This window comes from Macrotis lagotis, chromosome 1 (genome assembly GCF_037893015.1).
Source record: "Macrotis lagotis isolate mMagLag1 chromosome 1, bilby.v1.9.chrom.fasta, whole genome shotgun sequence".
NCBI lineage: Eukaryota > Metazoa > Chordata > Mammalia > Peramelemorphia > Peramelidae > Macrotis > Macrotis lagotis.
Genome location: NC_133658.1, coordinates 326,733,639 through 326,748,592, shown reverse-complemented (window position 1 = coordinate 326,748,592; position 14,954 = coordinate 326,733,639). Strand labels below are relative to the sequence as shown.

Genomic DNA, 14,954 nt, shown 5'->3' with positions numbered 1-14,954 from the left:
TCAGAGGACTGTTTAAAAAGGGCAAAATATGCTGGCATTGGTCATGGATTCAGGAATAGGAGGTAATGACGGTAGTGTATCTTGGAATTTCCCAAATACAGAGAATATAATTTTACAAAAACAGATTCTAGGTTTTTTTACTTAAAAACAAACCTCTCATGAGAAATGGGTGGGGGCTAGTAAGAAAACAGCAATCAAATCTTGTGCAAAACTTGGGGGTTAGTGGGATTAGGAGATTTGTGTCTTGGCTACATCATTTACTAATTGTGTGACATTGAGGATTTCACCAGTAAAAAAATAGAGACACTACTTAGAACTGACTTCATGAGGGTGGTAATAAGGAAAATGGTGAAGTATTAGGTGAAAATAAGCTATTATTTAATTCTACTTTGTCAGATATATTATTCATATCAAAGTAAATTGGTCATGCTTTACTGTAAACTAAATTTTCTTTAATGAACAACTAAGGATAGAATACTATTTTGTAATTTTTAATACATTTTATCTTTGAATGAAAATGACTAGAATACACTGTCAACCTGAATGAAGTGTAAATATCATTTTACACATGGACAAATCAAGCAACAGTTCAGTGTGACAAATTTGACTTGAACTCAGGTTTCCTTTCTTTGCACTAACTCCAAATGTGTAAACATGACCTATTTGCCTTTAGCATAAGCTTGCATCTATGGGTGTGAGGACTACTTTTAATCATGTTATACTAGTAGCTCCTGCTCCCTGGCCATTTTATAAATTACACTTAAGTTGAAAGTAAATTTCTTAAAAGTTCTTCGGGCACTAAATATCAGCATGATAAGATTGAGCTGTGCTTGAACCTAATGACTTATGGCTGCAGAGCAACCATGAACCCTTTAGTTATTATGCATGAACATAATACTAGTACCAGAAGTTGCCTTTCTTGAGAACAGATGCAACCTTGGAGCGACCTGAGAGCCTGTTCCCCAGCCCTACCTTTTGGAAAAAAAAAAAAAGATGAGGGACTTACAAAGAAGAACTTTGGGGAAAGTTGCAGAAACAGGATTTGAACTTTGGGTCCTTTATACTCCAAATCTCTAGTAAAAGCACTTTACCAATTTTATTTCTCTTACTAGATAACAAGTTTTAGAGCAGGAAGGTACTGCTACAGACATCTAGTCCAATTTCATTTGAGAAGGCGCAGTTTCAAATTAAGTGACTTTACAAGGTCACAAAGCTAATAATGGCTCATCAGAAACACAAACTAGATTTAAGAGCTTTAATCAAAAAAATTATTGCACCACAAATGAATTCAAGAGCTTTACATAATACAATGAATGTTTTACAACATGAAGGGAAAGACCAAGCGCCAATGCTCATACCTTAAAGGATTATACATAGATGTATGTGTAACCAGAGTAGTTTGTTTTTCTATACATGTCAAAAGTGTGTCCAGTCAGCATATATTTACACCAATCTTTTAAAAAATCAACATGCAGATAATCTTTAATTCAATCTGAAAATACTTAAGTACCCAGGGACCTAGTAGCTTCCCAAAACTATATAATTATCCTGCACCAAGGGAGGGAGATTGTGTGGTCAGATGACTCGGGCAGGAAGTCACAGATCCTGTGACTCCAGTCTGGGGTGTATTAGAGCTGAGACCTAGCTGTTCAGACTTGCCCATCATAACTTCATCTTAATAGTTCCTTTACCCTTCCACTGGGCAATATGCTGAACATACACTGAATGTGTAAGAAATAAAAGAAACAGTTTTGTGTAGATTTCCTTGTGCTCAGAAAAAAAAAATGCCTCAACCATGTCTTCATGTTGTACATGGAAATACTTCAGTGCACAGACCTGGTGAGAATTTATCCTTTTAAAAGCCTCCCCTTGAGTGAGAAGCAAAGTTGGGATAGGATTGAATAGTACCTGTCACTGAACTGTGGGAGAGTGATGCTGTGCTCCTCTTTCGGAATACTAAGCATTGCTGTACATTCTGGAATTTAGGCAAAATAATGTAAATCTTTATTTTGCTGTGAAAACATCTCCCATGCTGGCAAGAATGAATAACAATTCGGTGAAAAAAGGGCTTGGAAAACATGTTTATATGGTCCTGCAACTTAAGTCAATGGTTAACTCAAGGTGAAGCCTTGAGTGAGCTACAAACGGTTCTCAAATAACTTTTCAAATGAATTTTTAGATCCTACTATGCTGAACACATGTTGAATTTTTCTTAGAAATAGTTGGTAAAAAGAATGGTCTCTAGTAATCACAGCCAGAGCATTTCAAAGGAGCCAGCTTTGCAAATCCTATATATGTTACATATAATTGTAGTGTTTATACATATTGGAGGCTTAGTGTTTTTCACATACAAGGCAATTGAGGGTGTGCTGCAGTTCTCCATCTCCAATGGGGCTTGTGGCCTGAGAGTAGAAGGGGCAACATATTTTGTACCTACTCTATCCTTACTCTACTCAGTCTCAACTGTGCATAGAATTGGGAGCAAATCCAGGTTTCTGCTACATATAAGATACTGGTACTGATTTCTCAAAATTGTCCATGAGTGTCAGGAAATTGGAGGGGGAAAGATGGAGAATCTAGGGTGGAAGGCATTTCCTTTAACCGCTCTGATCTGTCTCTAAGAACACTAGTAAACTAACTGCAAGACAGAAAAAAAATGTTTACAAGCAAATTTGGCTTTAAAAAGTATGCTTTAAAATGGTTTACCAGCAACCTGTACAAGACATGTATGAGTTTAAAAAGGCAACTGAGTATATTCAGTACTGTATTAACACCTTTTTAAATATTTTTTTCTTTAAGAAAAGTAAAACGAGATCCCTCCAGAAAGTTGCATATCCTTCACTGACTAATATCAGCCCCCAAGGCATAAAACATCATCTTCTGTCAGGACATACCTAGCTTCAGGAATTGGTGGGAGGTATTAAAGGGCATTTTAGTATTTTCCCCTCCCTGGCATTCAAAACCACTAGGAGAGAAATGCCAGGAAATGTCTTTACAAAACATGTGAGGCCTTATAGGGGTTCTGGGAAATTCAGTAAGATGCATTTTGGAGGAATCAGGTTATCCTGTACCACTAATGTCAGTCCCTTGAACCCCTCACAGCACTAGCTGTCCAGTGACATTTAGCCTTCTGGCCAGATACTAATAGTTACAACTCTGAAGTGCTAGCACTAGGGGTTAGAGAAATCCACATGCAAACCCTCTGGGGCCCAAGGTAGGGATTTATAGCAGCACTGTGTGAAAGAGCAATTTCCCATTAGCTACTTGTCATCCCATCCACAAAAGTCCATGGAAAGTACCCTCTTCCTTTCAAAACTGGCCCAATCTCTGAAATCGGCCCTATTTTGTGACTGTCAGTTTGCAATGAAGGAAGCTCTAACCATTATTTGTCTTGTAAACAATGTTTCAAAGCTTGTACAAAATACTGCAATTACAGTGATTAAAAAACCCACCCAGACTGGTGTGCTGTGTTCTTTTCATAGAAAAAGTGGCTACACATGGAATTTCCATTCTCAGGTTTCTTTTAAGACCATGGTATCCTGGGATTCGAGATGGATGGCCGAATGCTACCTCTGGGAGATGGCTTGGACCCAAACCATGACATCTATCATTTTAAAAGAAAAGCAACACATGATTAGGATAAAGACTATGGGGGAAAGGATGTAATAGTCTGCAAAGGCCATTCATCCTCTGTAAAAGATGAAACAGCTATAGCAACTTGTCACTGCTTCCTTTGGTCTGCACAGGTCATCTGCTCCTAAGCGAGACTTCAGATTAAATTTAAGTTGACTGAATTTTATTTGCCATAGTACTGAATAGTTTAAAGGAACCTTAGAGATCAGCTATTTCTACCTATAATGAGGCTTCCTCTCACTAAACTACCTTGTTTAAGGGTCTAGGTAACAAGTCTCTTAAAGAATTGTCGTAGAATTCCTAAGTCTAGATAATACATAATGCTTATGTCTGGGTAATGACCCAGAACCAGACCTTACTTCCATTATCTGAATTACTCAGAGGAAGAGTTTGACAAGACAGACCTTTAAAAAAAATCTGACCTGTTCAGTAAAAAATATAGGAAAAAACTTATCAGGGACCTTGTAGAGAAGATTCAAGCATCACATAAGACTGAACTAGATCATTTGAAGTCTCTTCTGTTGAGACTATGATTTTAAGAATGGTAAGAAAGGAATCAGGAAATACAATCCCTATCAGGGACTTTCACCACCCAAATAATCTGGAAAGCCTTCTTTTACTCTTCCAGATTCAATCTTTAAACAGATCCATATTAGCCTTTTTCACTGACTCATCTGACTTCAGTTTTACCTCTTCTCATCTAAGATTTTACTCTCCTTCAGTGATCTGAAGAATAACAAAAAGATCTACCTTATACTCCAAGGTCTCTTTGAGCATGTTTTCTTCCTCTTGTGAAAAATTCAGTAGCACAGATACGGCTTTAATGAGATGAAAAGCCTGAAACAGAGCAGATGTTGCTTACTCCAAGCAGGACCTGGGGAGGTGGGACAGGTGTGGGGCAGGAGCTGCCTAGATAATCTCATTAGATACCTGCTCTCCACTTAGGAGGACTGCCATGTGGCAATGGCCAAAGTGGGAACAACTCCTTTATGCCTAGCCTATGGTCTAATAAGATTACTAAATTTGTGGTCAAAATTTGTGATGATATTCCAAGTTAACAAAAACATTAAAATTTTTTTTTTTTTACTTTCCAGACTTTTCTATCAATAGCAATGAATGGCCATTATGCTTACTAAATGAATGCTAATTTGGGTATTCTGTACTTTCACATGAAAGCAAATGATCTTGGGGTGTGGCCAAAAAAAGTTTTATTCTCCAGTGAGTGACTTTTTGGGAATGAGCCTCGTAATCCATCACTAGACCTGTATCTGTTTCCTTCAGTCCAGTACTGCAAGATCACAGGCACCACAGAATAGCTTTTGCCACTCAGGGTCGTAACCATAACACAAGATGTTTGGACAGAAGAAAATGTCAGTGTAGGTATAAGAGTAATAATGAAAATGATTATTACCACCACTAACAAAAGCAGCTAACATTATATGGCTCTTGTGTGCTATTAAAGCATTTTCACATCTTATTTGATCTTCAAAAATATTTCATGAGATAGGTATAACTGTGAAAGATACTCATAAGGCAAACTGAGTGGTACACTGGATAGAATACTAGGCTTGGCTTAGAAGGAACACAGTTCCAATCAGACTTCAGACACTAGTTTTGTGAACCTGGGCAAGGCACTTCATCTCGGTTTGCCTCCGTTTCCTCATCTATAAAATGTAGATAATAATAGCATTTCCCTTCCCTGATGTGAGGATCAAATGAGACAATAACTGTCAAGCACTCAGCACAGTAACTAGTACAAAGGAAGGGCTATACAGAAGCTAGCTCTTATGATTATTATTAGAGCACTGGCCTGAATACCAGGCACCTTTAAGTAAGATATAATCGAATCTTTGAATTTAGGCACCCCCTAAAATAAGATCTCATTGAAAGAAAAATGTATATGTTGAAATAAAATGTACAATTTCATTAAAATATTTTTCCCGCAAAATTTTTTTATGGGTTTTTTTTTGCAAGGCAGCGGGGTTAAGTGGCTTGCCCAAGGCCACACAGCTAGATTATTAAGTGTATGAGGTCGGATTTGAACTCAGGTACTCCTGACTCCAGGGCTGGTGCTCTATCTACTGTGCCACCTAGCCACCCCGTCCCTGCAAAATTTTAAGAAACATTTCTCTAAAAACAGAAAAAGATGTTTTATTTCATTAGATCACCATTCCATTAATATCTGTCCCTTTCAGGAGCTATTTATAGACTGCTCTATGATGTCCTATAAACTAGACAGGAAAAACTCATGCTGTATTTAGTCCAATAGGAAAAGAAATGTCTGCATGCATGTATGCAAATGTGTATTATGTGTTTTAGCTGAGGAAACTAAATTTCAAAAAGATATGAAATGATTTAAGCAAGGGTGCCCACTGCCTCGTTAGCAGAGCAGCTACAAGCTTGGGTTCTTATGAGTCTGGTTCATAGATAGCAGGAGCTAATGGGACAGGCAAAGAAGCTAGCTAAACTTGTGGTTACAAGATGCTGGCTAGAACCCTGGCCCTAGGAATTGGTTGTGTGATCAGCGATGAGCTCAAAGCTTAGTTTCCTCAGCTATAAAATGGGCATGATACTAGTCCTATCCAACTCAAGAGAACTGTGGTGGCAAAAGGACCTTTTACATTTAATTTTAAGTGTTATAAAAATGAACTATTATGATTATTATGTGAAAAGAAAAGCTGAATTTAAAGTTAGAAAACATGTTAAATTCTACTCCATATCATTTCCTAAGTGGTATATTGGTTATTAAACCTAAGGATGAGAGAGAGAGAGACAGACAGACAGAAATAGGAGGTCATGGGGACCTCAAGGTGAAAACTCATACAGGAGTAAAAATCTAGGGCAAACTGAAACCAGTGTTTTTACCTCTGATTCCCGACAGGACATGAATTTCAAAACCACATGCTTGAGGTATTCAAAATTTATCTCTCGAGAATCATTTAAGTCTGAATTATTGGTGACAGTTGTGGAAGCAGTAGGCACTTCAGGATTGGGTTTCTCCCTAACTTCAAAGGTATCATTTTCAGGTCGAATTTTCTGGAAGAGAAAAAAAAAAGAAAAGGTGAAGAAAAACATTGAAATGTGCTACCTTCTTCCATCCTAAGTAGGTCAGATGTCTTAACATTTCTCAAACAGCATGAAAATAAAACTAGTTTTAAGCTCTTCCTCCCATGCTTTATCAGTATCTGTAGACAGGGGTGAAGTAAATAATTGGACTAAATTGAAAGTTGACTCCTAAGATACAGGATTTTAGAGCTGATTAACAGCTCTAAATCCATCATTTAGCAGAAGAGGAAATAGGACCCCTAAAATAGGAAGTGATTAGCCCAAAGCCACACAAGTGGTAAGGGGTCAGAGCTGGGATTCAAACCTAGGTTCTGACTTCAAATTCAGGGTTAATGCCAATTTGCTGTGCTCGCTCTCTTTTTTTTTAGGTTTTTGCAAGGCAGTGGGGTTAAGTGGCTTGCCCAAGGCCGCACAGCTAGGTAATTATTAAATGTCTGAGGCCTGAATTTGAAGTCAGGTACTCCTGACTCCAGGGCCGGTGCTCTATCCACTGTGCCACCTAGATGCCCCTGCTATGCTCCTTTTAAGGAGGAATTACTACCTTTTGGAAAAGAAGACTCCTTTCAAAGCAAACATGGCTGGCAGAAGATGATACAAAGGCAAGTTCTAGGAATGGGATGTTATGGATAAGGAGAAAGAAAGTACCAGAGAAGCATTCATAAATCTGTCTGTACATTCCTCCCAACTGAGTCATGACAGTTCATCTGGATGATCACTCACCAGCTCCTTCTGGAGGGTCTTTTTGAGTTCCAACATTCTCTGCTGCAGCTGCTTTATAGTCTGAGGAATAAATGTCACAGCATCAGAGATGTAGACTTCTGAAGTCATCCAGCCACAAGTCTTCTCCCTCTCCAATTCACAGAATTGCCAAAGGAATTATCCTAAAGCATAGATCTGATCATGTCACTCTCCTCCTCAATAAACTCTCATTATTTCCAGGGATTTAATGAAAAAAAATGTACAAAAGAAAGTGGCTTAGCCCTACCAGATCTAAAGCTGTATTATAAAGCATCAGTCATCAAAACTGTCTGGTATTGTTTAAGGGAGTGCTGGATCAATGGAATAAACTAAGTGCAATAGCAGGAAATGATTTTAGTAATCTCCTGTTTGATGAACCCAAAGAGTCCAGCTTCTGGGATAAGAACTCACTCTTTGATAAAAACTGCTGGGAAAATTGGAAATTAGTAACCAAGATAAATAACCATTGTAACCAAGATCAAAAGAAATGCAATAAAATGGGGAATAGCTGAACAAATTGTGGTGTCTGTATGTTGTGGAACACTATTGTTCTATTAGAAAAGAGGAGGGATGAGAATTCAGAGAAGCCTGGAGGGATTTGCATGAACTGATGTTGAGTGAGATAAGCAGAATCAGAAGGACATTGTACACCCTAACAGCAACATGGAGGTGATGATCAACTTTGATGGACTCGTTCATTCCATCAGTGAAAGAATCAGTGACAATTTTGGGGTATCTGCGATGGAGAATACCATCTGTATCCAGAGAAAGAATTGTGGAGTTTGAACAAAGACCAAAGACTATTTCCTTTAATTAAAAAAAAAGTTATCTTAATATGTAATTTTACTATTTCTTTTATTTTATTTTTCTTTAAGGATACGATTTCTTTCTCAACACATTCAATTTAGCTCAATGTCTCTCATGGAAACAATATAAAGACTAATAGACTGCCTTCTGTGGAGGGTGGGGTTAGGGAAGCGAGATTAGGGGAAAAACTGTAAAATTAAAAAATAAATAAATTTAAAAAACTCAATTACATCAAGGATAAGATAAAAACTCATAACTTTGCATTTTAAATCCTCTATGAACCTTGCTGTATCCTCCTTTTCTCCACTGTGTCTTTTTCATTACGCAATATTTCCTTCCATACAAACTTATGAATTTTGTTCTGTTTCTCACATATCACCTTCCATGTCCCATCTCTGTCTTTGCTTATGAAATCCACCATGTTTGTAATATACTTCCTCCTCACCACCACCTCTTAGGATCCTTAGCTCAGCTCAAATGCTTCTCTCTTAATTGCCCTTCTCCACCCTCCACCCGCAAATTACCTTGTAATTAACTTTATATATATTGTGAATATTCTAATGTAGGCATATTGCTGTCCAATGTAGAATGTAAGCTCCTTTAGGCATGGTCTATCTCACTTTTATAGTTATATCCTTAGTGAATTAATACAATGCCCAACTCTTAGTTGGCATTTAAAGATGACTAGCTGAATGACTTGTGGAAGCTGGTATTGTGAGAAGAGCCCCTTTGTTACCTTGTTTTTCTCTATGATTTGTTGCTCCAAGTCTCGGTTTTCTTTTTGTAGTTGTACCATATCAATACAATCCACTTCTCCATTCAATGTTCTTTCATCATTTGAAAGTGGGTATAAATCATCACTCAATTCCTTTGCAGTTTCTTCATAAACAATTACCTGTCAGGGTGAAGAAAGCACATTTCAATGCCTCTCTTACTATTAGTCTTGAGCTTATTTCTTAGGTAGAAAAGGTACAAAAATAAACCTCGAAATTTTTCCCCTCAGATATATAGAAATGTCACCTCGAATTGTTAATTGATTCAACAAATCGTGGAAGGCCAATCAAAGTAAATTCCAATTCTAGGCACAAAGATATAGAGCTGGGGTTTATTTCAGATAAGAAAAGAAACTAAATGGGCAATTTTTTATAGGTCAGACACAAAATAAGTAGGAATGAACCTACCCCAAAGATATAACAGTTTGGATCAAGGTACATTGTAATTTCTTTTCTTTTTAGTTTTTTTTGCTAGGCAATGGGGTTAAGTGGCTTGCCCAAGGCCACACAGTTAGGTAATTATTAAGTGTCTGAGACTGGATTTGAACCTAGGTACTCCTGACTCCAGGGCCGGTGCTTTATCCACTATGCCACCTAGCTGCCTCATACATTGTAATTTCAATTGTAATGTTAACCTGCCTAATATTTTTAACAGTATTTATCTGATAGCACTGCTAAAATTCCTAAAGATGATCTAGCTTTCTATCCTCTTTCTATTTAACCCCAAGGTCAGATCATGCTCCATTTCAAATACTTTTTGAAGTTATAAGCAGTGATAGATTTATGGGTTGCTGTCCAATTGCAGGCTGTCTATTCCAGCTCAAGGATTGCAAGTATTATAATAGCTCATAAATCAAGCCAACAATGATTAATTAAAGCACCTACTATGTGAAAAAAACTAGACTGGATGATGTGGATATAAAGACAAAATAAAAAACTCAAGAATTTACAGCTCACAAACAGCTAAGTTTATATCGGATGATCTGAGGAAAAGAAAAAGGGGAGATGTTAAGGAAAGGCTTCCCACAGGAGTTGGCCCATAATCTGAGCTTTGAAGGAGGACTGGAATTCAAAGATGCAAATCCCAGAAGAGAGCATATTCTAGGAACAGGCAGACTACAAAGCAGCAAGAAGGGAAACAGACTGCCAAGTTGGGCCAATTTGCTGGAAATAGGCCAATTTGTTTGGAACACATCAGTATGGATGAGAAGTAATGTAAACTAAGTCTAAATAAATGAGTCTGGAAGTTTTGTCAAAGGTTTTACATGCTAAAGTGGGGAATGTAAATTGCCTGCAGTTTGTATTACTGTAGAAACAAGAGGAAGCCACTGGAGTTTCTTTATCAGAGAAATCATGAGGCTACACTTCTTCTGCTTTAGGAAGGCCATTTTAGGAAGACCTGTGTGAAGGACAGATTAAAGAAGGAAGACACTAAAAAGCTGAAGTAATGAAGACCTAAACTCGGATCTTGGAAGTGGAGAAAAAGAAATAATCACTAGGGATGTTAAGGAAATAGAACTAAAAGACACAGCTTTATTGGGGTTGAGGGAAAGGGAGAGGGCAAATAAAATTTTAGAGGTTATGAATCTGAGTATCTAAGGGTGATGCCTTCAACAAATATAGAGAGGTTTTTAAAAACCCATCATTTGAGGAGAGGGGGGAAGACAATGATCTCTGTTTAGACAGATTTGGGGATGTCTATGAGGAATCCAGGTAATAAGCTGTCTGTGATGCAAGACTGGGGCTCCAGAGATGGCTAGATATTAGATCTGCAATATCTCAGAGGTAGTAATTGAATTTAGTAGAGCAGGTGAGATGACTAAGACATACTTTATAGCAAGAGAAGACAGCTCAAGACAGAAGCCTTGGAATGAAGGAGAGAGAAGGCACTGTTCAGGGAGTCAGAAGCATAGCAGGAGGGAATGAAGTATGGTCAGTCTGGCTCCTCACCCCTGGGACAGGAGGACCAGTGTGGCAGAGGTTAAGCAGACCACAGGATATTGCTTATGGAGATATCCATGTAACAAGAGACATGAAATGACAGTGCTGAGCACATGTAGGCTGATCATGTAGCAAAAAATAAGGGAGAACAAATGGATAGCCTGAATGATGCAAAAGTAACTGTGAAATATGAAGAGAACTAGATCAAGTCTTCCCACAATGGCTGGTCACTTTATGCAAGATTTATGGAAAAGATGTGATGGAGTGTGCATTGTGTGGGGTCTGCCCCAATGAAGGGAGCAGCCACATTCATGACTCTCAGCTTAAGTACTACTCCTTCAAAAGGCCTTATCTAGTTCTCTCACTCCCTACTCACTGGGTGCTTATTTTGAAGACATACTGTATTTCCTGAGCTGTGAACATATTGTATTTTCTAGTAGAATGTAAGTGCCTTGAGGGCAAAGTCTTTTTGTGTCCTGGCGCTAAGCACTGAGATTGACACAAAGTGGACATGGAATAAATGCTTATTCCTGAAGCATCAAGCCTTAATTATTTGTGTAAAAACAGGTATAAATTTCATAGAATCACATTAGGAATAATCCTTGGAGAGTTAACAAGATCCTCGTATATCTCAAAATGAATCACAACTGAAAAGAAACTTGACACTGGGTCATCTACTCTTGATGTGAATTTTTCCATTGTGCAGGAATCAATTACAGTCAAAGGCAACTCATTTCCCTTAAGACTACTGCTTAATAAGTTTTTCCCCACATCAAACCCAAATTTGCCACTTTGAAGCTACCCTTTGCATCATTTTGGATTCTGAGGAGTAAGTCTTCTCCCTTTTTAATATAATAGTCCCTTGAATACCTAAAATAAGCTATTATGTCCTTCCTTAAGTCTTCTATTTTCTAGGCTAAATATCACTATTCACTCCTCAAATGGTATAGTCTTCAGGTCCATCAACCTCTTCTGGATATTCTCCAAACCATCCATGTCCTTATAAAATGCAGGTACAGAACTGAAAACATTACTCCAAATATGTTCAAATCAAAGCAGAGAACTACAAGTCTGGCACATAAGTCTTGATACTATGCCTCTTTTAATGTGCTTTAAGCTCACATTAGTTTTTGTTTCTTTTAAGATTTAACCTTTATTCCTATTTTAAGTGTCACTGCCCCAAGATTCTAAATTGAGATCTTTTAGGATACTAATTCTATCACCTAAGTTAGTTCTCTCTCCCCATTTCTCATCACTGGCAATTTTGGAAGGCAAGCTTACTCTGCTGTTATTCAAGTCACAGATAAAAATGTTAAAGAATACTCCTATCTGGGTTGGCTAGGTGGTGCAGTGGATAGAGCACAAGCCCTGGAGTCAGGAGTACCTGAGTTCAAATTCAGCCTCAGACACTTAATAATTACCTAGCTGTGTGGCCTTGGGCAAGCCACTTAACCCCATTTGCCTTGCAAAAACCTAAAAAAAAAAAAAAAATAGAATACTCCTCTCTTGGGTTATACCTAGTGACCTTTCAAGATAACATCAAACTGTTATTAATTTTTGATTGGATTATGGATTCAAAATTAGTAGGAATTTTAGAAATCTTGAAACTCAACATTCTCATTTTTATAGATGAAGAAAATGGAGCTGAGAAGATTCAAGTGACTTGCCCAGAGTCAAACTTTAAGATTCCTCTGATTTGAGTCTAGTTGCCTTGTAAAAAAAAATAAAGGTAGTTTGGCATGGTTCATTTTTATTAATGACTACTTTTTCCCACACTGTAGTCAACTTCTGATATACACCAACCCCTACCCCCAGCTAGGATTCAATGGATCATCCTCCCCTGCAATTAAAGAAGAGACAAAACAGATTAACAAAGTAACTGTATCTGACACTGTAATCACAATTCTACTTTGCCTACACTTTTCTACAAGAAGGAATAGTCCTTATCTGCTCTCTGGGATCTAGATGGACTATTACAATTAATCTGATATCAGCAGGGGCAGCTAGGTGGCGCAGTGGATAAATCACCGGCCCTGGAGTCAGGAGTACCTGAGTTCAAATCCGGTCTCAGACGCTTAATAATGACCTAGCTGTGTGGCCTTGGGCAAACCACTTAACCCCGTTTCCCTTGCAAAAACCAAAAGAAAAAAAATCTCATATCAGCTGTTTTTTATTGTTTTCATTCACATTACTGTAGCCACTTTATATTTCTCCTGTTCAGCTTTCTTTAGAGTTCTGCACAAGTTCATTCAAATCTTCCCATATTTCTATGAATTTCTCCTATTTGTCTTTTGCTTATGGTACAATATTATTCCACAGTAGCTACAATAATGTTCATTCATTTCCCAATATGGTGCCCCATTCCACTTGCATTGCTTTGCTATGACATAAAGAGCTGCTATGAAATGGAGGCACTTCCTTTCTGTCGAAACTCTTTGGGAGTTTATACTCAAGAGTAAGATCCCTGAGTCAAAGTGCATGAACAGTTAGTTCACTTTTCCACATTAATTCCTGTTTTTCTTTTTTAAAGTTTTTTTCTTTTTTAAAGTTTTTTCTTTTTCTTTTTTCTTTTTTTTTGCAAGGCATTGGGTTAAGTAGCTTGGCCAAGGCCACACAGCTAGGTCATTATTAAGCGTCTGAGTCTGGATTTGAACTCAGGTACTCCTGACTCCAGGGCCGGTGCTCTATCCACTGCGCCACCTAGCTGTCCTAACTGTTTTCCCAGATCATATTAATATATCTATATATCTATATTCCTATAGTGTCTTTAATCAATTTAAATAACCACTTATCAAGTGCACCTATATCCTAAGTACTGGAAATACAAGTACAAAAACTAAAACAATCCCTACCCATAAGGAGCTTATACTATTTTTTCCTTAATACATTCACTTTTATTAAAACTGGTCTTAAGTCTCTATATAGGCCAAGTTCCTCATCTCCCCCAAGAAATAGAATCAATCTCACTGAACTCTTCATTTATATTTATATCAGGAGCAGAAAGAGAAATGATGGGCCATGATAGTTCTGACAATTTAAAAAAATAAACAAGTATTAAGGCTGAAGATAAAAAGTTTTTTTAAAAGAATTACATAATTGTGACCAAATTCCGGAAATATAGGATAAAAGAGAAAATCCTGCAAGCACAGAAAGAAACAATTTAGATACCAAGGAGCCACAGTAAGGATTACACAGGACATAGCTGCATCAACTTTAAGGGACTGAAGGGCCGGGCTTGTAATAGATATTCCGAAAAGCAAAGGAGCTTGGAATGCAGCCAAGAATTTATTACCCAGCAAAACTGAGTTTCTCTGCCACGGCAAAAGATGGACAGTTAATGATTTAGGAGACTTAAAACTTTTCCTGATGAAAAGACCAGAGCTTAATAGAAAATTTGGATTTCAAACTGGAGACTCAAGAGACACATGAAAAGGAAAAAAAAAAAAGGTTTTTTTTTTTAAAAACTGCTATGCAGTAAGTTGAAACTGGCTATATCCCTACCTAGGAATAGACTCTAATAAGACTCTAATAACTCTAACTGTATTAGAGAGAATATACTTAGCCAGAAGGGATGGACACTCATGACCTTTCTGTGACTCAGAATGATTTAAAAACAATACCTAATTAAAAAGGGGAACAGTAAAGAGATGGGAGGACAGAGGAGACTGAATAGGGTGAATCTCATTACATTAAGAGGTACAAAAGGACTTGTTGCAATAGAGGGGAAGAAAAGGGAGCAGGTGAGAACCACCTGAATCTTACTCTCATCAGATTGGCTTAAAATAAACATACACTCAGTTAAGAAACTTATCTTACCTTTAAAGTGTTAAAAGGGGGGGGTGGAGTCAAGATGACAACAGGAGAGGATCAACTCTTAGGCACTCTCTCTCAAAACCTATAAACTAAGGACTCTAACTACATTTTCGAGAGACAGAATCTACAGAGGGATCCAGTAAGGCAGTTCTCCAACCCAAGGTAACCTGGAAAAGAGCACAA

General features: G+C 37.7%; 1 protein-coding gene across 3 annotated transcripts in view; it reads right to left on the bottom strand.

Annotated features, from left to right (window-relative positions):
* Positions 1-1,241: 1,241 nt before the first annotated feature.
* Positions 1,242-14,954, bottom strand: part of GOLGA1 (golgin A1) — a 59,077-nt gene continuing 45,364 nt past the window's right edge. For all 3 annotated transcript variants that reach the window (XM_074211591.1, XM_074211593.1, XM_074211592.1), the window contains exons 19-23: positions 8,981-9,139; positions 7,420-7,479; positions 6,499-6,669; positions 4,384-4,470; positions 1,242-3,604 (exon numbers count right to left, since the gene is read on the bottom strand). In XM_074211591.1, coding sequence (XP_074067692.1) covers positions 3,524-3,604; positions 4,384-4,470; positions 6,499-6,669; positions 7,420-7,479; positions 8,981-9,139 — 558 coding nt within the window. In that variant the 3' untranslated portion in view covers positions 1,242-3,523. The remainder of the gene's footprint in view (positions 3,605-4,383; positions 4,471-6,498; positions 6,670-7,419; positions 7,480-8,980; positions 9,140-14,954) is intronic.